This window comes from Bubalus bubalis, chromosome 16 (genome assembly GCF_019923935.1).
Source record: "Bubalus bubalis isolate 160015118507 breed Murrah chromosome 16, NDDB_SH_1, whole genome shotgun sequence".
NCBI lineage: Eukaryota > Metazoa > Chordata > Mammalia > Artiodactyla > Bovidae > Bubalus > Bubalus bubalis.
Window position 1 is genome coordinate 23509165 of NC_059172.1, and position 23103 is coordinate 23532267.

A 23103-nucleotide genomic window follows, 5' to 3' on the forward strand; every position below is an offset into this window, starting at 1 on the left:
AGGACCCAGCAAACACTGACAACAGAGATCATGCATATGCTCAGTATCTTGCTCAGATTTTTTTTTTGAAATTGATTACTAAAGTTATTATCACATAAATAATATTCATTTGATTTGTTGATACATGCGAGGCATTAACTAGTAAATACAGTAAGAATTAGTGAGTGCTTTGCAAAATTTTAAGATTTTTCACTTCCTCCATGTTTATTACTTAAGCTGCTGGCAAAAGTGGTTCAGATTTAGTCTTTCTAAGATAATGCTTATAAAATTTATTTTATGATACAAAATTTCACCAGTTCTAGTGTTTCTTGAATCTTTCTTAGTCACACACATTTTTATTGGTTAACCAAAAGGAAATTTTAAATAAAAAGAACAAAAACTATTATTTATATATTTATTTTGCCCACTTCAAATAAGGATCTATCAAAGAATCAGGTTAAGCACATAGCTTTCTTTTAAGACTATATCTTGGTATATTAAATATGCAAATTTTAAGATACAAATTCTTTATTTGCACATCCTACTATATTTAAAAAGAAGGCTGCCTTTAAATGGATGAGATACATAAAAATCATCAGCTTCTCCATGAGAAAATCAACTTAGGAGATAGTCTTAAGTACTATTTCGTGTTTCTGAAGATGTTAACAAACCCCTTTAATTGTACTCTTTGAACTCCATAGAAAATCCTTAGTTCTTATCCTCCACACTGGTCTCAGGATGTCACTTCCATTCCTACAAATATGATATGGATTTTCCTTCATTGTGTAGTTGCTTCAATTACTCATGAATTCTTTTATTCATTTTCTCATTTACTGACTCATAAGGTTGTTTAACAAATATTTCCAAGTTTCTATTAATACTATGTGCATAGCACAAAAGAATGAAAACCAGAAAGGAATAGAGGGCATCTTTCTCCAGTTTGAGGGGGTTACAATTAAAACATTTAAAACAAATTTAAAAAAAGTAAAAACTGTAGGAATTTAGAATAAAGTAAAGGTGTTAGTTGGCTCAATTTTCTAATTGTGTCATAATAGTTCTATTAACAGTCACTGATTTCTAATCATATATATCTTAAGTTTTGTTGGAAAATGATTGAAATGCAACCAACTTAAAGTAAAAAAGAGGTAAAATAGTTGATTTTTTTCTGAAGAGGGGCCACACGCTGGAATTAAGTTTTAAGTTATATGCAAGTATCCCTGAAGTATTGGAAAGCTGTTCTTATAGGGAGAAAGAAAGCCAACTCCAAATAAAGTACTGACATTTCAAAGGAAGTAGTATTCACTTTCCAGGCTTCCATCTAAGGTTCTCCCATGCTTCCACCTCTCATTTTCTTCCCTGAATGCATTCTGAAATGATATTTTAAAAGACACTGCGGCAGGCTATTGGGAAGTGTATTTGCCAGTTCCTTCAATGAAATCACTGGAGAAAGAGTACAGATTTACATTCCATTAAAGGAAAATATTTGTAATATTTGCATAGAGGCAAGCATAAACTTGGCATTTGACTTTCATCCTTCTTTTGTTTTCCATCATAAGCAATAAAAATTGAATTTAACAACAACAACAAAAATGGATCTTATAGGCTTACTTACCTTAAAAAGGGGAAAAAAAAAAAAAAAAAACACCCACAACTCCCAGAATATAACATTTAAAATTTGGTATAATGAGGCTTGATGTTTCAAAGCTGATGTCAAGGGACAGCCATAGTTCACATCCAATCATTTTAAAACAAGCTTTTACTGTAGGTAGCTATATTGGTAGAGAATATGATTTCACAAAATGCAGTATGTTCAAATACATGGGATGAGGATTATTTGAAAAGTGAGTTTCTTTTGTTCTTAATTTATTGTTTAAATTCATGTATACTTCCCCAGCTTTTTATTTTGGTAGACAAATGGAAATAAAAATTCATAATCCTAATATAGGTTGGTCACTCTCACGCTCTAAGTAGGTGACTGATTAGCACAGACACAGAAAGGTGGACTTCTTCCTATGCTACATGTTACAATTTTAAGCTATTTGCCTCAATTTCTCCCCACTCAATTAAATAATAAACAATTCTTCATCAACTTTGGAAAGATCACTGACTTGATTTTTTTTTAATATCGTTAAGTGTCCTATAAAATGTGCCACTAAAGTAGAACAGGTTATATTTATTTTTTGTGTGTACATTATTTAGATCCGGGATCATGTACAAACTAGTTTTGTTGTTTTAACTATCAAGTTTTTTTTTTTTTTTAAAGGAAGGAAACCACAGAAATGATTTGGCTGGTGCAGATTTAAATCAGTCAAAATCAGTTGAAAAATTTTAACCATTTAGATAAGGAGTATACTGCTAACTCACAGAATAAAACAAAAGAAAACCAAGCATTTCTTCAAAAACATGACTCCAGTCAATGTTTGCTGCTGGACTGGAAATCAGAAACAAAATATAAAAGGTCCGTTCCCCTGCCCATCTTTAATGTTCTTTTATGCCAGTGCTCCTTGCTGTGGTTTATGCTGGGCAAGGAAAGTGACTGTCCTATGGTTCCCAGCACATTTGACAAGGACGGACACTCTGGACATACTGTACAACAAAATAAATACATTAGCAAGACCTTCTCCCCTTCATTTCAGCTCGGGCATAAGACATAGCTTACTTCAAGTGCCAGGAAAGTCCATTGTAAAAGGGACATGTTTTCAAGTGAATTCCGTTTGATCTTTTTTATAGGGGCTCCTACCAGCCTCTCTCCCTTCCTCCCCTGACCCTGGAAACCAATTAGTCTCCACACAGAGGCCACAGACCAGGTTGCAGTGGCTCCTTTTTATTTTCAGGGGATATAATTTCAGCCAGGATGTCTAGTCCGTTGTCACGTAGTATACCTAGCACACTTCACCCTCTCACACACATCCACTGGATTTCCCTGTGGAGAATGCCTAGATATTTGAGTCTGACTCCTGGAAAGGAATTAGAGCTGGTTGGCATCCAAATCCTTCCACTCGGACAATGACATAACATCACAGGGTCACCTGTCTTTCACAGTCAACGTCATCAACCAAGTTTTCTAAAAGCCTTCTCATCCTTGTCCTCTGTCTTCCAGCATCTCAGCGACTTTTCCTTTTCTTACGTTGTATGCATACAATTCTGAAAATCTTTTCTTCCATAATCCAAAGTAGCAGGGGAAAAAAAGGAGCAAACTGATTTTTACAATGTTTTTGAACTGCTTATCCTTGGGGGGAAATGTGCCCTAAAGACCAAAATGTTAACACTTAGACTCTTTGCCTCTCCTCACCTCCCTAAATTGAACCTGGAGGTGAAAGAAATTGTCAGCTGGGTTGGCCTTTTCTTTCTCAGGAACAACATTGCAGAAAGAAAGAGGTGTGTGTGCATGCGTGTGTGTGTCTGTGTGTGCAGAAAAAGGTGCATAGCTTTACCCCATTAAAGTCTAAGCTCTGAGAAGGGAGGAGACCCAGGGTCGGCCTCCCCAGTTTCAGCGCAGTGCTGGAGCCGCTCTCCTTGCCCCCAGGCAAGCTCTGCGCCCTGGAGCTGTGCCAGGACTCCAGACCGCGCCTGGCAGGTCGGTGGGTGGGGGGGCCTGGGCCCTGGGTGTTCCCTTTGCAGAAGACGCCCATTTGGAGGGAAAACTCCCTTTATTTTCCTGGGGCTCCGTAGCCCCCCTCCTCAGTCCCCTATCATTTTTACGCTGATCACACTCATGATGATGAACTTGCAGCTCAGCTTCCAGCCGCCTGCTTGACCCGGGAGCACCAGCAGGCTACCGGCCTCGCCCTTAGCTCCCGCCTCCTCTCGCAACCTCGGGGCCTCGGGGCGCCAGTGGGGGCTCCAGAGGGCCGGGGCTGCAGCAGGGGCGCGCGAGGGCGCGGGGTCCCGCCGGGGAGCGCGCACGGAGCGGCGCCTCGGCCGCCCTGCTTCCTGGAGCTCTGCTCCTTTGACCCCAGTGGCAGTCCCTGTCACTGCACCGCTCTCGTTCCCTCCGGCTCGCCGCGCCCTCGCTCCCTCTCCTCGCCCCCACGCTCGCTCTCTCCCCAGATCGAGGCTGCTCGGGTCCTTTCTCCCCCCGCCCCCCGCCTCCCTCTCACGCCGCGCCCCCGGCCCCCAGCCCCAGCCCGCGGCGGGACCTTCGGGGTCGAAGGTTCTGGCCCGCCCGCGCCCCTCGCCGCCCCCGCGCGCCCCCCGCGCGCCTCCCGCAGGCTCCGGCTGCTCCGCGATGGATCGCTTGCTCGTCGGGCGCTGAAGGCATCCCCGGGACCCGGAGCGCAGCCCGGGAAAGGTAATCCGCCCCGGGAAGGGAGGCGGAGGGCGGGGGAGGGGGAGGAGGCGGCCGGGCGCCCGGTGCCGCGCGCGAGAGGAAGGGAAAAAAATGCAAACACAAAGCGGAGCCCGGGTGAGAGGTGCCTTGTCAGAGGCGCGTGCGAGGGGCTCGGAGGCTGCGGACCGCGGCTGCCCCGGTGCCCCTGACAGTCGCTCGAGTCGGCGCTTTCCGGGCAATTCGGAACCCGAGGAGGGCTTTTTTCCAACCCCCGGAGCGAAAGCGAATTCTTTTTTAGGAGCTGTCTACCTCCCACTCCCCATCTCGCCCCTGTGCCCTTCTCCCCTCCCCCCGCCCCTGTCCTCGGCCCCCGACCTCCCGGGGTCCCCACCTCGCCGCTCCCTCCTCCGCCGGGCTCTTTTAGCAGCGAAGGAGGGGGTGTAGGCGAGGGGCAGCGGCGAAAGCCGGGCGGCGGGGATGGGGGTGGGGACGAGGGCACGGCGAGCTGTTTACTAGAAAGTCCCGGGGTTCTGTGTTCGAGCCGCCCGGGCCTAGGCCCGGGTGCATTGTGTTGGCCCGAGCCCTGGGCGCCCGCGGCGGCCGGAGCGAGGTGCGGCGGCCGGGAAGGCGCCGCGCAGCTTTGTGCTGGGTCTGCGCTCAGCGGCCGCCCTCGGGCCGCCTGCGCGCGCGCCGCTCTCGCGCGGGGCCGTTTCTCACCCTCTCCCCACGCTCCAACCTGGATCTCCCCTGCCGCCTCCGGTCTCCGCGATAGCAGCCTGCAGAGCGGGCCAGCGACCCGGGCTGGGCGGCGGGGGGCGAACGGCCAGAAAAAGTAACCGTTGCCGCTCGATTCTTCCCTCGGGAGGCAGGAGTTTCTTTGCTATTTACATGTAACAGGGTTGTCTTTGCAAAACCTTTGAATTCCGAGGTTTTGCGGCCTAGGAGGTGAAGGGGCATTTTTCCTGGAGATTGGGGAGGGTATTAGAATCCACCAGCAAGGAAAGAAATGAAGGATGCCCCAGTGGGCGGATTTATACCACACCCCTCCCCAGGACACCCCAAATTAAGTGCAAATGCAGGTCTTGAAAAATGTGTAATCGAGATGCTGCAAACACACACAAACAGGTCAGGGTGGGGGAAAAAAAAAACAAAACAAAACTTTAAGTGAAAGAAAAGATTTCCAAAGAGGGGGGTGGAAATCCGTGGCCTCCACACCCCCTTCGAACGTTCGCTGGATGATCCCTCCCTTTCTCTGCCGCTGCAAGGATGCAGCCCGGCAGCTCCGGGGCAGAGAGCAGGGAGGCGCCGGCGGCCCCGGGCGCGGGTTCGGCTCTCAGGATTCAGGGGTGCCAACGCGCCCTGGAGGCTGACGTCGGGGGCGTGGGGCTGTGATGCTCGAGCGAGGATGGCGCGGTGTCAGAGCCATTGGCCGCCGGTGGTCATCAATCAATTCGGGGCTGGGGAAGCGGTAGAGAAAGAAGGACAAGCGCCCAGCGGAGCCTGGGGCCGCGAGCGCCAGCGCCAACAGTGCCAGCCGCGGCGGCCGCGGCGGAGACGACGGCAGTGGCAACGAGGAACTGAGCGAGTAAGGCGAGCTGGTGCTCCAGGAAAGAAGGGGGAGCTGTAACCCGGACAAGCCGGCCGTGAGCCGGGAGGGCAGGGCGCGCGCGCGAGTGAGTGAATGAGTGTGTGTGTGTGTGTGTGTGTGGTTGCTGACCCCCCCCCCCCCAACAACTGCCCACCGTAGATTTAAAACAAACACACCAATCCAAAGTAGAGAATTCCGCACCCCCCGCCCCACCATATATAGACTCCACGCGTTGCCAGAGGCGCGGGAGAAAAGTCCTGCCCTTTCTCTCCTAAAGAATGTGCCAGCCGGGTGTCCGAAGTGCTGGAGACAAGTTCAGGTGTAAGTGCGTTGGGAGGGAGGGCGCTCTGTGGACAGAGGGCACGTGGAACTTTGTGCATCCGTCTAAAAACCTTGGCGGAGAAACCGCCCGGAAGGCTTCTGGGCATCGCTCCGGGATACAGGGATGAGTAACTGGAGATGGGCATAAAAGAGTGAGGGCGTAAGTTGAGAAAGCACTCGATCTGTGCGGCAGAGGGAGGAGAGAGCGAAATTTGGCGGAGTTGGAGCCGGCGAGTTCCAAAGTCCGGCCAGGAGGTTGGTCGGACGATCTTCTTAGGGGCTAGTGAATAAAATGAGCATCCTTGTTTAAACGAGGAAATCCCGGGCTCCTTTCCCATAGGCTGTGCCGTGCGGTGTTCGGGTAGAGAGGTCATGAGTTGTTGCTTTGAAACTTTTGGTAAATTGGACTTCTGGTGTCTAGGAGGTGGAGACAGTTATTTAATTCCTCAGCTTTTAATCCTTTCATTGCCAGCAGACTTTAAAAGGATTTCCCACTAGATTCCTAAAAAAGAATATTGCAAGTTGCACAGCTTAAGGCACAGGAGAAGTGATTGCTGTCTAGGAAATGCAAAATGTGCTCACATGATTTTTTTTTTTTAAGAGAAAATCAAAGTAGCACCAGCATGAATGTTTGGCAATGTCAGTCCCTTTTAGATTTTTCTTTAGGATTGCTGGCATTTAGTACTGGGTTCCTTTGTTTTGTAAAGCAAATGTATTGAAGTATAAAAATGGAAATTTAAAAAAGAGTACTGCTCTCTTTAAATATTATACATAAAAAGTAATGTGTGTGATGAGGATGAGGTGCTCCAAAATCTGATCATTTGGAGGGTTTTACTGCCTGTATGAAGCAAGGGGATGCAGGTTCTTAGTAGTTTGAGGCGGTGTATCATTCTGTCTTGTTTCAAGCTTTTTCCAGGTTTCTCAGATTAGAGGAGGGAGTTTACAAAAAAAAAAAAAAAAATGCCTTTCCCACGTGTTGGTGTTTTCATATTCTTGAGATATGATTATCCTGTGATGTGAATGGGGGTGAACATAGCATTTTTAAAAAATAAGCTTTTTCTTGACTTGTCTGTAAAGGTTCCTGTGAAAGTTTTGAAGCTCTCTGCCTCAGTCTGACATTTTCTTCAAAGGACTCCAGATTAAAGAAGATAGACGCTGCAGGTGCACTGTTTCGATAAAACATTTGAAAGAGAACATGGTAAAGATGAATTCAAATGAGGTGCCAGCCACCCATTTACCCTTTTGAGTTACAGGGGCCTGTGCTTGCTGATGAAAAGATGTTCTACTTGTCTTACTGGAGCAAAGGTGCAAAAAGGCACAGATCTCACTTGGTAGAAAAGGCAGTCCCATGTTGACTGTGGGATATAGTGAACCATATAAGAGAGCAAATTGATCACCTTCTAAGTTCTTTCTTTTCTGGACTTCAAATGGGAGGGTCTAATGCTAACTACTGTAGGTCATTACCTAGATATTTACATAATAGGTATGTATCTTTCATTTCTAGGCCATTTTGCTGAGTTTAATTAGTGAGTTTACTCCAGGAACATTTAAACTGTTTCTGGCTCTGGGTGCAGAGATTGTTACAGAGAGGTCACAGTGGTCTAGACATGAATTTTATTTCCTTTGCTTCTTAATGTTCTGTATTTCACACAATAGACATTGATGGCAGGAACATAAGAATTGCCATGTAATTTTTACACCACTCTCTAATTTATGCAAACACTAAGTTCTCCAGCCTGAAAATGTGTATTTTTTCCCCCTCTGTGCTTTGATGGCTAACATTCTTTTTAATGACAGTCATTTCTATAACAGGAAGATGTTTTCATTTGTATTTACTTTTCAGCATGTCGCAATTATGCAGTTTTGCACTTCATTCGTGTCTCGGTACTTTGTGTCTCAAAAGAGAATTACAGTACTTAGAACAGGACTGCAATTTGAAGCAGGTGTTGTGTTTTACTGTTATGCAAAATAACAGTAAAATATAATTGTGGGGGAAATTAAGGAAACAGCTGCAAACTTGGTATGAAAACTGCTACATTATGATTTGTAAGCAGTTCTTATAGATATCTTACATCAGAGAAGCAGGCAAAGATTTTAATTTCGTTAATCCTAGCGGCCTGGTTGTCTGTCAGCCAGTGCTTAGAGGACTCATACCTCCCATGAAGTCAGGAAGAAGAAAGAGAACCCAAAATGACACTTTGTTTAAAATGCCAGAGCAGGAGGGATTCATGTCTTGGCAGCGCCATTGTGTGTTAGGAACGCAGGAAAGGTGGGTGTTATTTAGCTTGCTTTGCTCATATGAAGAAGGCAATGATTTGAGTAGAAGGCTGTGGAATTTCTTAGCTCAGCTAGCATATGGAGGACTACACAAGCCCTGGGTTGTAAAATAATAAAATAAATGGCCTATGGCAAGCCATCTGCCTTTTGCTTGATATTTAAGGTGTTTCATGCCAAATTTAAATCTAATCTTATTATTCTAAATATTTTTATTTGAGATAGCATCTAAGATTCCCAGAACTTCATGGTGCACGTGGTGAACGTATTGCAATGCAGAGTGCTTAAAGTAAGAGTGTGGGTTAACCCAAGGGTATCCAAGGAGCACGCTGTCCCCTTCTTGAAAACTTCCCTGATCAATTGCAACAGCTTAGAGGCAGGGATGGGCTCTGCTCAGTCTTTGTGCACCTGCTGTAAAAATAAACATCCTCATTTCTGAACCCAGTGCAACAAATAATATAGTGTCTTTTATACAAATAATCAAAAATGAGCTGAAAAAAATTTTAAAGGATGAAACCAGCTACTGAGAATATTGCAGCACCAAGCAGGAGTGAGGCTTCCCTTGTGGCTCAGCTGGTAAAGAATCTGCCTACGATTCAGGAGACCTGGGTTTGATCCCTGGGTTGGGAAGATCCCCTGGAGAAGGGAAAGGCTAGCCACTCCAGTATTTTGGCCTGGAGAATGCCATGGACTGTATAGTCCATACGGTCACAAACAGTCAGACATGACTGAGTGACTTTCACTTTCAAGCAGGAGTGAAGCGGTAGATTCTATGGCCACCTTTCTTTACTGCTCCTTCTGGTCTTCAAGAGGCTGGTAATGAATGCACCCAAAATGGTGATCCAAGCCTGGATGTGTTCAACTGTCCCCTGGGTAACTGGACGGTTTTAAGAACCTATGTTACATGTAGCAAGAAGGATTTGCCTTAACATAAAGTTCTTGGCTGGAGTAGAATCTATATGTATACCGTGCTTTGAGTACCTATGTATTTTGGAACCACTGAAAAATTATATGTGATGTGTGCATATATTATGTGTGTATCATAGTTACACACAGGTATCTGTGATGAACACAGCATTTTAAATTTACATTTGGCATTGTGTTTTATGGCTGTGCTAAGCACTGAGGTTTCAAATTATTCTGTGACACCAACTTTGTACAGACCAAACGTTCCAATTAGCAGGGAAGGTTTGGAAGACTCTCCACTTCGAGCTCAAACCATTTATAGTTAGACACCATGGCAACTGTGGATGTGCCCTTCCGTAATTCACGTTAAGTGGCATAATTACAATTAAAGAGGAAATCTTAGTTTGAACACCATTGAAATGATTTGCTAGCAGCCAGCCGTGTCATTTGGAGTGCCATGTCCATTCTGAAGTACGTGCTGGATGGAGAGTTGGGAAAGGTTTTGTCCATGAAGCGACCACACAGATTAAGATTTTTCCTGAACCAATTTCACATCCAGGTGTCACGTCTGACATTGTTTAGAATGTCCTCTTTTTCTTTGTCCTCATTTTTTTTGTTTTGTTTTTTCCAGAAACGCAGAGCAGTATTGATGAGTAGATCCTTGGGTTCAGAGGTTGGCTGAAACGCACCATGCCCACTTCCATCCTTCGCTCTGGAAAGTTGTGAATTGCTCATGCCTATAGAGAGGAAGGATGGCACATGGGATTCCTTCTCAAGGCAAAGTTACCATCACGGTGGATGAGTACAGCTCCAACCCCACCCAGGCATTCACGCATTACAACATCAACCAGAGCAGGTTCCAGCCGCCACATGTACATATGTAAGTATCACTTGTGAACTTAAAAAAATTAGCCATTAGGGAATTAGAAAGTCACTAATGACTTGGAGAATAAAAGATGTATGCTTCACCAAACAGATGGGTTATCTGTGGTTCCAAGTATGGCTCAGAGGAATCCTCCGCATCTGGGTAATGCTGAACCTTTCCAGAGTATGTACAGTCGACCATAATTTGCTATTAGATCTTTAGAGCCCTCAAGGGCTTGCCTACATTTTGTGGATAACAACAGAGAGGTTCAGATATTCACCTAATGTCACACAGCTAATTTTGGCAGATTTCCCGACCCCTAGTTCAGTTTGGATTTACCTTGCATTGCTTGTCTCCCTGATGAAATGTCCTTAAAATTTCTGTAGGTTTTTTTTTTCCCCCTATAACTCACCCCACCAGCCCTTTACATTCAGCTGGGAAATAGGCCTAATTGGGACTAACTGTCCAGCCACTGCTAAATCTCTTGTCTTGCCTGTTGCTCGTAGAACGTGTGCAGCATGCTGCTGGATTTGAACAATATGGGGAACAAAGGATTAAGGGACAGTGGGACAGTGGGTTCCAGGAATTGTACTTTTCCCTCACTCCCTAATACTTTTTATTTAAGTCCTGTCTCGGTTTAAACTGTTTAAGGAACAAAGTGTGGGAGAAATCCAGAGGCACGGGTTTTGCAGCACCTGGGTGCACACCAGCTTTTTTTCTGTTCCTCTGCTACAGGATGTGCTGGGCTTTCAGCAGAAGGGGCAAAAGGTCACCATCTCCCTTGTTTATTCAAGGCCTGGTGCTCATTCTCTATTAGACCCTTCCAATGTCTAACATGAGTCTTTCATGGTAGGACTAAACCCCTTTGAAAAGCATTGTATAGTCAAGAGAGAAAGGAGGTTAGGGATCTGTTGACTGATTTTGCCATTCCTGGCAAAACTGAACTCGGAGCATGTCCAAGTCACAAGCTCTTTTTTTTTAAAGTAATTGTTTTATTTGGACATTAAAAAAAAAAAAAAACAAAAAAAAAAACCAGTAAGTCCACCTCCCTCCCGCCACCAACACAGACACACACACAGATACATGCAACCCCCTCCTCAAATTTACAAACACTAACCAAACACAAAGATCTTTCTCTTGACTGCCTGGGTATTGTCATAAGTACTAGGATGTTACTTTGCAAGTTTGCATATTCTGTAGAGCTACTCAATTATCTATGATAGGATTTCTGCAAAAAAAAAAGAAGAAATAGAGAAATCCTTGCAAGTGGTTAATGCTAAACTATTTCTAAGATTTTTATACTCTCTTTAAATCAGGATATGTTCATAATAATGAGGGTTTCTTGGTTTTAAGGAAAAGTTTTTAAGGGAAAGACTTTTCTTTGTTAAAATGGCTTTTCTGAACACTAAGTGTGTGTTCATTTCAAATATTCCTTTTATTCTTCTGCTTCTAATAATTGCTTTTCCTTCAAATATGTTATAGAATGTGTGCAAACTGGACTTAGGAATCCTTGAGCTCTGCTTTGCTGGTGTAACATTTCTATTAAAGAATGGCACAGCACTTTGTGGATTTTTGTTTCCTTCCAGGCAAAAGAAAGTATGTTTTGCCCCAGATTCCTTGGAAAACGACTGACAGGGAATCTCAGCTTAGTCTTTGCTTGTTTGTAGCCCTAAGATTCCACTGGTGAGCTGTGAATGCACAATGATATTTTAAAAATCATGTAGCCTTAGAACTGATGTACATGATCTAGCCATGAAAAATTCGAAGGATCAAATTATACCTTTTATGAAAACAAGGCTTGGAAAGTGGAGTTTGCAGTGGCGGCTTGGACAGCTGTGTAGCCGTCTTACCAGACTTCTGCCCTGGGAGGAGTAGTTCCTCCACGGTTAACTCCAGCTGCCCTTTGCACCTTCATCACCCATGAACAAAGGTGCAGGTGGAGGGCTTCCCACCTACACCTTTTGTTCCAGCCACGCGTGTTGGCGCCCCGTGGGCCTTTCTGTCTTGGTGCCATTGCCTTCACTGTTTCTCACAGCTGAGACGCTCACATTTCAGCTCTGCTGAGAGTCAATTCTTGGCCCTCTGCATCTAGGAAACCTCTTCTCTCTTCCCCAGTCCAGAATGACTATGCCCATCCACCCCCCACCCTCCACCAACATGACATGTTTCATCACTTGATATTTTCCTCCAACCAGACCACCTCTATTTTTATTCTTCTCTTTTTCTCTCTTACCCCTCCGTTCTCCCTACCTTCTCTTTCAAACTATATCATTCATTTCTTTTTTTTAAAATACTGGGGCAGGTTTGTTTTATTAAAAACAGTTTTTAACATTTATTTATTTATTTGCTGTGCTGGGTCTTAGTCGTGTCACATGGGCTCCTCGGTCTTCATCGAGGCACGTAGGATCTTTAGTTATGGCACTGTAGCACGTGGAATCCAGTTCCCTGACTGGGCATTGAACCCAGACCCCTGCATTGGGAGCATGGAGTCTTAACCACTAGACCACCAGGAAAGTCCTGTATCATTCATTTCTTTTTCAAGGCAAGGATTGAGCAGGTGACAGGTGTTTAGAAATATTGATTGATCACTTGCTTGATCCATGGATTTGATTGTGCATTGTGTTGAAAAATTGTGATCGAGATTTGGAGATTTTCATTGGGATCTCTGACCAGTCTTAACACTCAGTGTTGTTTGAAGGAATGTACACATTATCAAGATGCTGGCCAACCTTTTCCTTGACCTTTCTTTTCCATGCTTGGCCCCCTAGCATAGTGACCAGCCCATACTGGGCATTCAGGTTTTTTGGTTAAATATGATCATGTTATGTCTAAAAAGATTGCCTGGGGTCTAAATAGAAACCTAAATTGGCTGGAAAATACCTATAAAATATTTAGTCTAAAATTTCTTCAGTTTTTCTAAATTTTTAACATGCCATGGTTAAAACACAAAAGAGCTCTACTCCTCTCCCTGAAGGTATTTTGTCTTTTCTTCTTGAATAGTTGCTCATTTATTTTGCATGAGTTTCTTAAAACATTGGCTTTCCTTTTGCACTTACAACTGACATCTGTGGAGACCCATGACAGATCGCCTGGACTGGTTACAGTGCTGGTCTGTATCTTTTTATTTCAGGAAACCTAGTTGAGGTTTAATTACCTTAGTTAAGAAATAGTTCACTTCCCATTTAATTAGTTTGTCGCACCTTAGCTTTGTGACCCATCTTGGACAATTTACCTTCTCTCTCAGTAAATGTAAACATTTGCACCAAGTGATAGATATGAACCCTTTTAGCTCTGACATACCAAGATTAAGATTGCAGTTAGGACATTTATTTGCAGGATGTGCTGTGAGGGGAACACCCATGCATAAGACCCAGTTCCCATCTTCATAACCTCATCATTGATTTCAAAGCTGTCATTTCAACTGGCATTAAGGGTTTTACCACATGGTCCTGGTTTGGTTTCACTTGGGAGTTCTGAACAGGTTGTCACCAGGCCTTCTAGAAATCACTGGTCTGCATCTCTGCCTGTGATGTAGGGAAGTTTTTTTTTTTTTAAAGAAAGCAATCCCATATGACCTTGAGAAAGAAAATTAAAGCACAGCTGAAGTTGGCAGGGCAGAATTGAACCCAGAATTTGTAAGCCCCTCTTATCCAGATTCTTAAAGATACTGATAGATGTGATGGTTGAAAACCAGCAATGAACAGGGCTTCATTTTTCTACAGCCCTGTCATGTTCCCAAGCAGAATGCTATTTAGTATTTTTAATGATGAAACGTATTTAGTATTTTCAGTGAGGGTGGGAGAAGGTGCTCAAGGAATCAGTGTAGATCTCAAAACACCAACAAGATTTTGTATGTTTTACATTGTCTGAGGCCTAATTAAGTACTGTAAAACATCTTTAGTAAGGTATCTAACCATATCTGTTTTTGTATCAAAAGTCACACTTCCTGGGAGACCCTTCAGTCCCTTGCAAACCAGGATTATTGGCTATCCTATTGAGGTTAATCCCTCACCTTTTTCTTTCAAGATTGGTTGCTAGGAAGCTCAAATTAAATTTTATTTTCAGTTTTGGACACTTTGTACTTTCTTGTCTATGGCTTTAGTTGCCAACACGTTGGAATCTTAACTCTTTTCTTTTACATTTGTTTTGAGGAGGCAGTGTAGTATAGTGGTCTGTCTCACCAGTGGAATTAGATTGTTGGATTTAAAACCTGGTTGCATGACTTACTAGCTGCATAACCAACTGTGGAGAAGTGTATTAACTTCCCTTTTTTCCCATCTCTAAAATATAGATGATAAAAGTAGCACCTATCTCCAAAAGTTGTTGTGAAGGTTAAAAACATTATTATCTGTAAAGTTTTTAGAGGAATGCTTAGTATATAGTCTGTACTCAATAATTGTTAATTCTTCTCATAGTTGGTTGTTTTATTGATTCTGCACTTTTTTATTCTGTCTCAGTTCATTTTGAAAATTAGTGGAGTATAGAGAAATGAATAAATAAGAAAATCACTGGTAAGTTTTGTCCTGTCTTCCTCAAGGAGTCATTACTAGCAAACTTGTCCTACGCTTATTTGCTCAGTCATGTCTGCGACCCGTTGGACTGTAGCCCGACAGGCTCCTCTGTCCATGGGCTTTTTCAGGCAACAATACTGGAGTGAATTGCCATTTCCTTTTCCAGGGCATCTTCCCAACCCAGGGATCAAACCCACATCTCCTGTGTCTCCTGCATGGCAGGTGGATTCTTCACCTGCTGAGCCATCGGGGAACCCATAGTAGCAAACTTGGCTGGGTGTAATTTTTAGCTGTCAATGTTGGAAGGTGCCCTGACTTCTTTTTTAAAATTTTTTCATTTTTTAAATTTTTTATTGAAATATAGTTAACTTGCAAAATTATATTAGTTTCAGATATACAAAATAGTAATTCTATATTTTTATACTTTATATTCCACATAAAGTTATTATAAAATATTGGCTATATTCCCAGTGCTGTATATTGCATTCTTGTAGTTTATCTATTTTATACCTAATAGTTTGCACCTCTCAATCACCCACACCTGTTTTGCCCCTCCCTCTGCCTCTCACCAGCAGTCTGTTCTCTGTCTGTGTTTCTGTTTTGCTGTATTTGTCCTTTTATGTTTTAGATGCCACATGTAAGTGAAAATGTATAGTATTTGTCTTTCTCTGTGCCCTGACTTAGTGCCCGTTGGGATGTCTCACCTACCTCGAGTTATTCATGGGTTTGTCAGCCCCAAGGGGACAAGGAATCTGGAGAGCTGAGTGTTGTCACCTGATTTTTCCCTGTAGAATCATAGTGGCCTGCATTCTCTTGTGCTAGGCTCAAGCCTTCGTAGCCCTATCAGTGTCTGAGGCTCTCTACCTATGGCTGTGGTTAAAACAGAAGCATTAAGTCAGTCAGTCAGTTCAGTTGCTCAGTTGTGTCCGACTCTTTGTGACCCAGGACCAGACCGCAGCACACCAGGCTTCCCTGTCCATCACCAACTCCCAGAACTTGCTCAAACTCATGTCCACCAAGTCAGTGATGCTATCCAACCATCTCATTCTCTTTCGTCCCCTTCTCCTCGTGCCTTCAATCTTTCCCAGCATCAAGGTCTTTTCCAGTTAGTCAGTTCTTCACATCAGCTGACCAAAGTATTAGAGCTTCAGTTTCAGCATCAGTCCGTCCAGTGAACACTCAGGACTGATCTCCTTTAGGATGGACTGGTTGGATCTCCTTGCAGTCCAAGGGACTCTCAAGAGTCTTCTCCAGCACCACAGTTCAAAAGCATCAATTCTTCGGCGCTCAGCTCTCTTTATAGTCCAACTCTCACATCCATACATGACTACTGGAAAAACCATAGCTTTGACTAGATGGACCTTAGTGGTTAAAATAGAAGCCTTAAGAGTTAACTGGATTTAACCAGGACTGAGCACAAATGATATAGCTTGAGCTGGGGAATGAGGACAGTGTTCACACGGTTGCTGATAATGTGGTGTGAAGTCAGAGATCTCTATCCGAAAGCTGATCTCACTAGTTGCTGGCTTGGCTAGGTGATGATGGGCTGGATTACTGAACTTCCATCTTCTCATCTGTAAAATGGGTTCAATGACTCTCTAAGATGGTTGTCAGCACTACTTGAGATGATGTATATGACATAGTGCCCAGAAGATAGCATTGGTAAATAAATGCTGTGATCATACTTCCGGTCTTTTCCAGTAGCTGGTGAGCATGAAGTGTTAACATCTTTTTTTTTCCTGAACTGCTTGTGTGAAACTTGACAAGTCCAACTTGTCCTTGTTGCTTTGTTGCATTTTAGAGCACTGTCAGTGTTTGCTTGGGCATTGCTCATCAAAAATGGCCTGAAGCTTTTAGGGTATTCTGGTGATCATCCCATGCCGAATTCTTACAAGATTTTGTTTGTCTAATCTGAAGTTTTATTCTTAAGTGGTAGGAAATAAATATTTATTTCAGGTCTATATTAGTTATCCTTGGCACTTTCGAGGTGGCAGAGTGGTAAAGAATCCACCTGCCAGTGCAAGAGATGCTTGGGACACAAGTTTGATCCCTGGGTCGGGAAGATTCCCCTGAAGTAGGAAATGCCAACCCACTCCAGTATTCTTGCCTGAAAAATCCCATGGACAAAATAGCCTGGTAAGCTACAGTCCATGGAGTCACAAAGAGTCAGACACAACTGAACGACTAAACACAATAGGTATCCTTAGATATAAGAAGAAAGTTACAGAAGAGTGTTAGAGAATGATACCATTTGGTTAAAAAAAATCTCAAAATGTGTAAAAAGATAAATATCAACATTATTGGGGATTCTGTAGGGAATAAATTTACAAATAAATTTAGGGGAGGGAATGATAGGTAAAGATCTTAACACTTTTTATTTTATATACTTTCGTCTATTTTATAAGAACTCTATAATGCTTTTATGATAAAAAAAAACATTTAAAGAATGATAAACATGTGATTTGTCTGCAGTCCCTTCTGCTTTTAGTTAGCAAGATTTGCGTTGAAGGCTCACTCTCATGTAAATCTGCTTTCTTTGGGCCCAGCTTCCTTGGGTGGTACCTTCTTCTGTTCTGTGTTGTAATCCAGCTAGAGACCAAAGGCTGTTTCTTGGTTCAGTGTCATTCAGCTTGCTCATGTATGTGAAGATGTGAGGCCATAGATGCTGCTGACTTCTTAGCATCTAATAGAGGGAAATCTATTTAAGAAATGCTGTCAAGTTCATTTTTGGAAGCCAGAAAAGTGTACAGTATCGGTAAATAAAGAGCTTGCTGTCGAAGATGACTTGACAGTATTTCAGGGAACCTGGATTCTGGTCCTGTCTTGGTCACTAATTAGGTCTGTGATCCTGAACAAGTTGAGCGTCTTTGAATTTCAAGTTCCTCACCAGCCGTTGCACTCGATGCACTTTAGCATCATTCCTTCCTACCCTGGCCGTCTAGGGTTTCCGCTTTTCTTCTCTTTCCTTTAGTCTGTTTGAAATAAAGAACAATACTCCCTCATCATTAGTGATATTCTGTAGGGAAAGACTACATAGTGAGACATCACGGGGATACACTGGAGGAGGAGACCAGTGACCCCCCACCTCGCATAGGGAGGAAGAGGAGTATCAGTGAATGATTGTCTGGGGCTCTGTAAAATTGCACAGTACTCACAAGGTAGAAATTCATTCTTTGTCGAAGAGCTGGGTTGCATTAGCTGTGTGAAAAAAAAAAAAAAATTCTAAACATTTTTCTCTTGGTAAGCCGCTTTCTCATTCTCATTACAAATTTATCACTGGCCTTCACATTAGCATGGCCATAATTTTTGTTAATGTTTTCAATCTGAAATTCATCTTGGAGATGCTGAATGGCCCTCTTGGTTTGTGCTCATGTACAAACACAGGGTGTTTTTTCTTTTCCTCTCTCATTTCTTTTAAAAAATAAGTTCTTTTTCCTGTTATGCTCCCTGAGGGTACTGGTCTCGTGGTCCATGACAGTTTAGGCTTCATTTCAGAACTGACTTTTTTCCTATTCCGTTGATTTCTTTGCTTTTAAAAGGCAACCTAAAATTAGATTTTTTTTTTTTTTGTCCCATATGGATTTGTCCTTAGAAATTTAGCTGTATGTTGCATAACTAGGTAGTTTTGTTTGTTTTTGGTTCCTTGACTCTCTGGGAGGGTAAAGAATTTTGACAAAGCCGATTCTTTCTACTATGGTATGCCTGGATTTCAAATCCTGAAACAGTTACCTACTTTTATAGAGAGAAAAGATTCATACAAAAAGTGTGGCTACAGTCAGTGGATTGGCATATCCTGAAACTGGGCAATTGTTAATCACCTCTCCTTATGGATTAAATTTATCTCCTGAGCTGAGTACAATTTTTAAAAAACATTTTTTTCAGGGGGATGTTTTGATAAAAATAGACAAAAATGACAAGACTAGTTAACCAGGAAAGGAGTACTGTAATAGGGAGTCTGTATTTGAAACATACTTAATTTCAATTCTAAGATTTAGAGCCTGTGAAGATGTAGATTTTAAGATATGAAAACAAAGCTAATAATTAAATCTGCCACCTCTCATATAACAAGCTCTAGGTAGTTCTGAACTATTTCAAAAAGGAGAAGAAACTCACCGAGTCTTGGAATGTGTGCATCAGCTTGTTTTTCTTCTTCTTCAGTTTTTTCTTCGCTCTCTCCTTCCCATGTCTCCTTCCCTTTTAGACTTACCTAGCATCCTGGAAACTGGGTGTTTCAGTAGCTCTCCTAGCATAATTAGGCTATTATTTAAATATCAGTGTGGACAAAATTGCCAGGATTTTCCAGATCACTATGTTAGTCTGCCTTTTTTTTTTTTTTTTTAATGTAAAAAGTACACTTAAAGGCTTTGTCTGTGTAGAAACACTGACTTTGCAAAGAGGAAACTTTGTTGAATTTATTGGCCTTTGCAGTATTTGGATCTGCATATTTTTCTTTTGCTTTGAAGATTTTTTTTCCTTCAGTTTGTCCCTGTAAAAGGGTAAAATGTATGCAAATAAGAAAATGTGTTGTTTTGCAGGCTTTTAATTTTTTTTTTCTTTACCACACATCAAGAATATACACTTTAGTTGGTTTAAATTTTCATATATTTTTATATTAAATAGCAAAGCTCTTGACACTAGTTGAAAAAAACAAAACAAAAAAACACTAGCACCATTTAATAGAGCAAAGAGGTAAATTTTCAGAACTTCTTAGTATTGAGCTTTAAAATTTCACGTGAGAATTAAACTCTTCTTGAGGTTCATTTGTCGGCAGTGGCTTCCTTACAAGATTGTGGTGCCCTACCACCATAACATGAACTCTACTCAAATCCATTTATTTCTTTGAATAGACAGTCTCTGAAACCTTCCAGCTAAAAGATTTGATAATTCTCCAATTGGAAGAAAAATATCTTTTCTCATCTTTTGGTGGACTATTTTGGCATTTCTGCTGATTGGCTAAGAAAAGCGGTTTACTTGTGGTATTTAGTTTTAGGTATTTGGGCCACAGACCAAGTTTCAAACCGTTTACATATTGTACACTTAGTTTAAAATGTGTTTTGCCCAAAGACTTAAAACTGAAATTAAGAAAAAAAAAAAAGGTAAAGTCTCCCACCAGCTAAGCAGCCTCAGCATGTTTCTCTGATTTCCTGAGTTAGCCTTTTGCTATAACATGGACCTTCTACCAGCTCTGTTTTGGTCCTGAGTTTTGGAAAAATTTCCCCCTTTTGTTTCATTTTTTTGCCTTAAGACTTCAGAGATAACCACAGAAGCCTGTCAGACTGTATGAGGCATTTTTTAATAATCACAGATATTTTTTAATAATCACAGATACCCATTACTCTTAGTTTTGCCTTATATTTAATATTCCATTTTGTAAAAAGTACCAACTTTTGTACATTGGTCCTGCTAGGGTGTGGAGGAAATACAATGAGGAGATAACACGTTTTATGGAGAAGAGGGAAAGTAGTGCTATATGTGAAGAAGAGAGAGAAAAGGAGAGGGAGGGCCTGGCAGGTATATTATTAGATTCTAACTCTTTCTTGCAGTTATGATGTCCCTGGCCTTGGGCTTGACTTGAACGCCAGGAGTATGTCAGCACATCCCTGAACATCAGTCAGCGGGGAGATAAGACAAATTTCACCTTGGGTTTTTGGGGTATGCATGCCAACTCTACCAATGAATCCAGCATTTGAAAGGATCAGAATCGAAATTTTTGATACACTGACCTGTGTTGATCCCTGAGACGGAATAATTTGTTAGACTTTTTTGAGTAACTCAGAAGTTTAGGTCTGTGTTTCAATGTTAAAAAAAAAAAAATCCATTTGAGAAATAGTGAACCATGAACTGGTTTTTGAGAAATGTAAAAATATCTGAAATGTCAGCTGCCCAAGGTCTGCCCTCTGTTAGTCTCTAGGAGACTTACCGTGTGTTGTGCTTGATTCTGACTTTCACAGTTAACTTGTTTTCACTTTGTTCCTGACCCTCACATTTTGGGCACAGCTGGATGCCCTGAAACCTATTTTGTCTGCACCAGCTTAGAGTAAAGAAGAATGAGGAGGGGGGAAGTCTTTGGGAAGAACTGACAGACCAGGAAGGAGGTATTAACTCCTGAAGGATATTAATTCCTAATTCTTCCATAGTGCAGTTCAAAGAAGACTCTCTTCCCCCTCCATGTGAAATAGAAAAGCACAGGTAGGTGTCCTTTTCCTTACAGAAGAGTGAGTCTAGTCCCACCCCCTCATCGGCTGATGCTCTTGAGAATTCAGAAGGGAAATAGCAACCGCGTGGGAGGTGGTTGGCCCCCGTGTCCCTGCCCCTCGGTGCTGGATGGCTGGCCTGTTTTGCATCTCTCCATCTCGACCCCTCCGCCACGTTAATGGCAGCCGGCACGCTCCGCTGTTTATCTTGGAATTCGATACCATCATCTTGGCAACCAAACTGGGACCTTTACTGCTCACATTGTTTGTCATTTGTTGTTAATTATCTGTTACCATAAATTCTGCACTTTGAGGAAAAAGGGAATGTTTTGAAATATTTCCTCCCAACATGTAAGTGGAGCTTCATTTTCTGTGGACAAAAGAAGGGGGGAAAAATCAGCTCTTTTGGGAACTGGTTTCAGGGAATTCAAATGCCCAGGTTTTTCAGACCGGCTGGGTTTGTTCTTGCTAATGTGGCCAGAATTTGCAGCAAAGGAACCTTTGCAATTTAGGAATGGCTTATATTGGTGAGAGGTACCCCCTTTTGAGGAAAAAAAAAAACAAAACAACAAACTTTACATAGGGAGTTGTGCTTTTATTGCAGTTTCTCTGTGCATAATTGTGTGTTGCGTTCTGTGCGAGAGCCTGTTCCCCACAGTGGATTTCTTGCTTTCAAAGGTTATTAAGATAGAGCAGTCCAAAGTGGAAAGTAGCTTCTGCTTACCTGCCTTTATGAGGTGTTTATTTTGTCAAGTGTAGAACTAAAATGAGCTTTCTGGCCATTAGGAGATTTTAGTCACGCCCCCACACTCTGCAGGGAGGGCTGTGTCACCTTATAAACAAACAGCACTGCTTTGAGAGGTGCTCTACCACGGGCTGCTGGAATCACCGCTGGACTTAACAAAGCAGTCAGCAGAACAGGAGACCAAAGAATGCATGAGTGTATTTTGGAGAGGAGAGTTTGGGAGTGGAGTGGTTGTTGCTAAGCAGAAATCTAGGCACATTCAAAGATATAAAAACTGCTATCATTTAAGAAGTTCCCCAAAAGTATGTCCATAATCCTGGCTGTCTACCCAGGTGCCCCTTCTGTGTGTTCACTTGCAGACTCCGCTCCTAGAATCTCATCTTTACTGTGGTCACAGATCATAATAATATATGCGCCCATAGGTAATGGTGGAGGTTATATTAGATGATGCTTAGTACAGAATAAGGCACTTAGCACCGTGTCCCAATGCTCTGTGCCTGGTAAATATTGTTATTAATACCGTTGTTTACCAGGATTGTACCCACAGTGTCAACACTTGAACTTTAGCAGGGTTTTAATGGTGCCACGTGGCTCATCCTTCACCATCAGTTTTTTGGTTGCCGTGAAGCTGGGTGTGTCTTCTGTTCTTGTTGAGAAGTTTTTATTTGTCTCAGTACTTTTCAAGTATTTAAGGTAGCGCTGTCTCCCAAGGGATTCCCACACTGGGAGGGAGGGATTGAGTCTTTGTTAACCTGCTGATAGCCAGGGGCACAGACTTAACAAACGCTGATCTCAGCTCCGTCTGCTGCTTTGGACAGTGTAGCTCTTGCTGATGTGCGTTTTCCTGGAGGTGAGGAATTGGCTTGGGTCTGCTGCCTTTGGTTTCTGCAGAACCAGAAAATGTTCTTCCCAGGCTTAGAAGGAAGGTCTCCTGATAATGGTGTTGCCCCTGAAGTAAAACCCCCTTTCTACATATTCCACTTTATTTGTTTTATTTTCTCTCAGTGTTTTTTAAAGGGAGTATGTATGGTAGGTGCACATTCACTGTTTTAGAACACTGATTACAATCAGAAGAAATGAATATTAACTTGGTGTTTCAGATTAGGAACAGTTTGGGTATGAGAGTAAAAGACTGGATGGAGAGGAATGGAGGTTAAAAAAAAAGCACCATCAGACTGTCTGGGGGAGGCTGGGAAAAGGATTTAACACTTTGGATTCTTTAGAAGCCATTAAAACTCTGATGGGATCGGATTACCTGACTGCACATCTGAAACATGAAACTCTTGCCCTAAACCGTGCAATTGAGTTAAGCTCAAAATTCAAGGCCTCCCCCCAAGACTGGCCTCTGGGTAAGCCTCACTGTGGATGGCAAAATGATTTCCTTTGAGAGGAGCAAGACTACAGTGAGGTTTTTATGGCCAATTTAGCCCGTGTATTTGTGCCAGCCAGA

The 23103-nt window shown here is 42.6% G+C and overlaps 1 protein-coding gene across 2 annotated transcripts in view; it reads left to right on the top strand.

Annotated features, from left to right (window-relative positions):
• Window positions 1-3933: 3933 nt before the first annotated feature.
• The window catches only part of MPPED2 (metallophosphoesterase domain containing 2), a 209231-nt gene continuing 190061 nt past the window's right edge, over window positions 3934-23103 (top strand). Inside the window, exons 1-2 of one of the 2 annotated variants that reach the window (XM_025266287.3) lie at window positions 3934-4270; window positions 9970-10218. In XM_025266287.3, the coding sequence (XP_025122072.1) occupies window positions 10091-10218 (128 nt within the window). In that variant the 5' untranslated portion in view covers window positions 3934-4270; window positions 9970-10090. Of the gene's footprint in view, window positions 4271-5431; window positions 5835-9969; window positions 10219-23103 lie in introns of those variants that run through there. The other variant, XM_006060827.4, reaches the window with a different exon arrangement.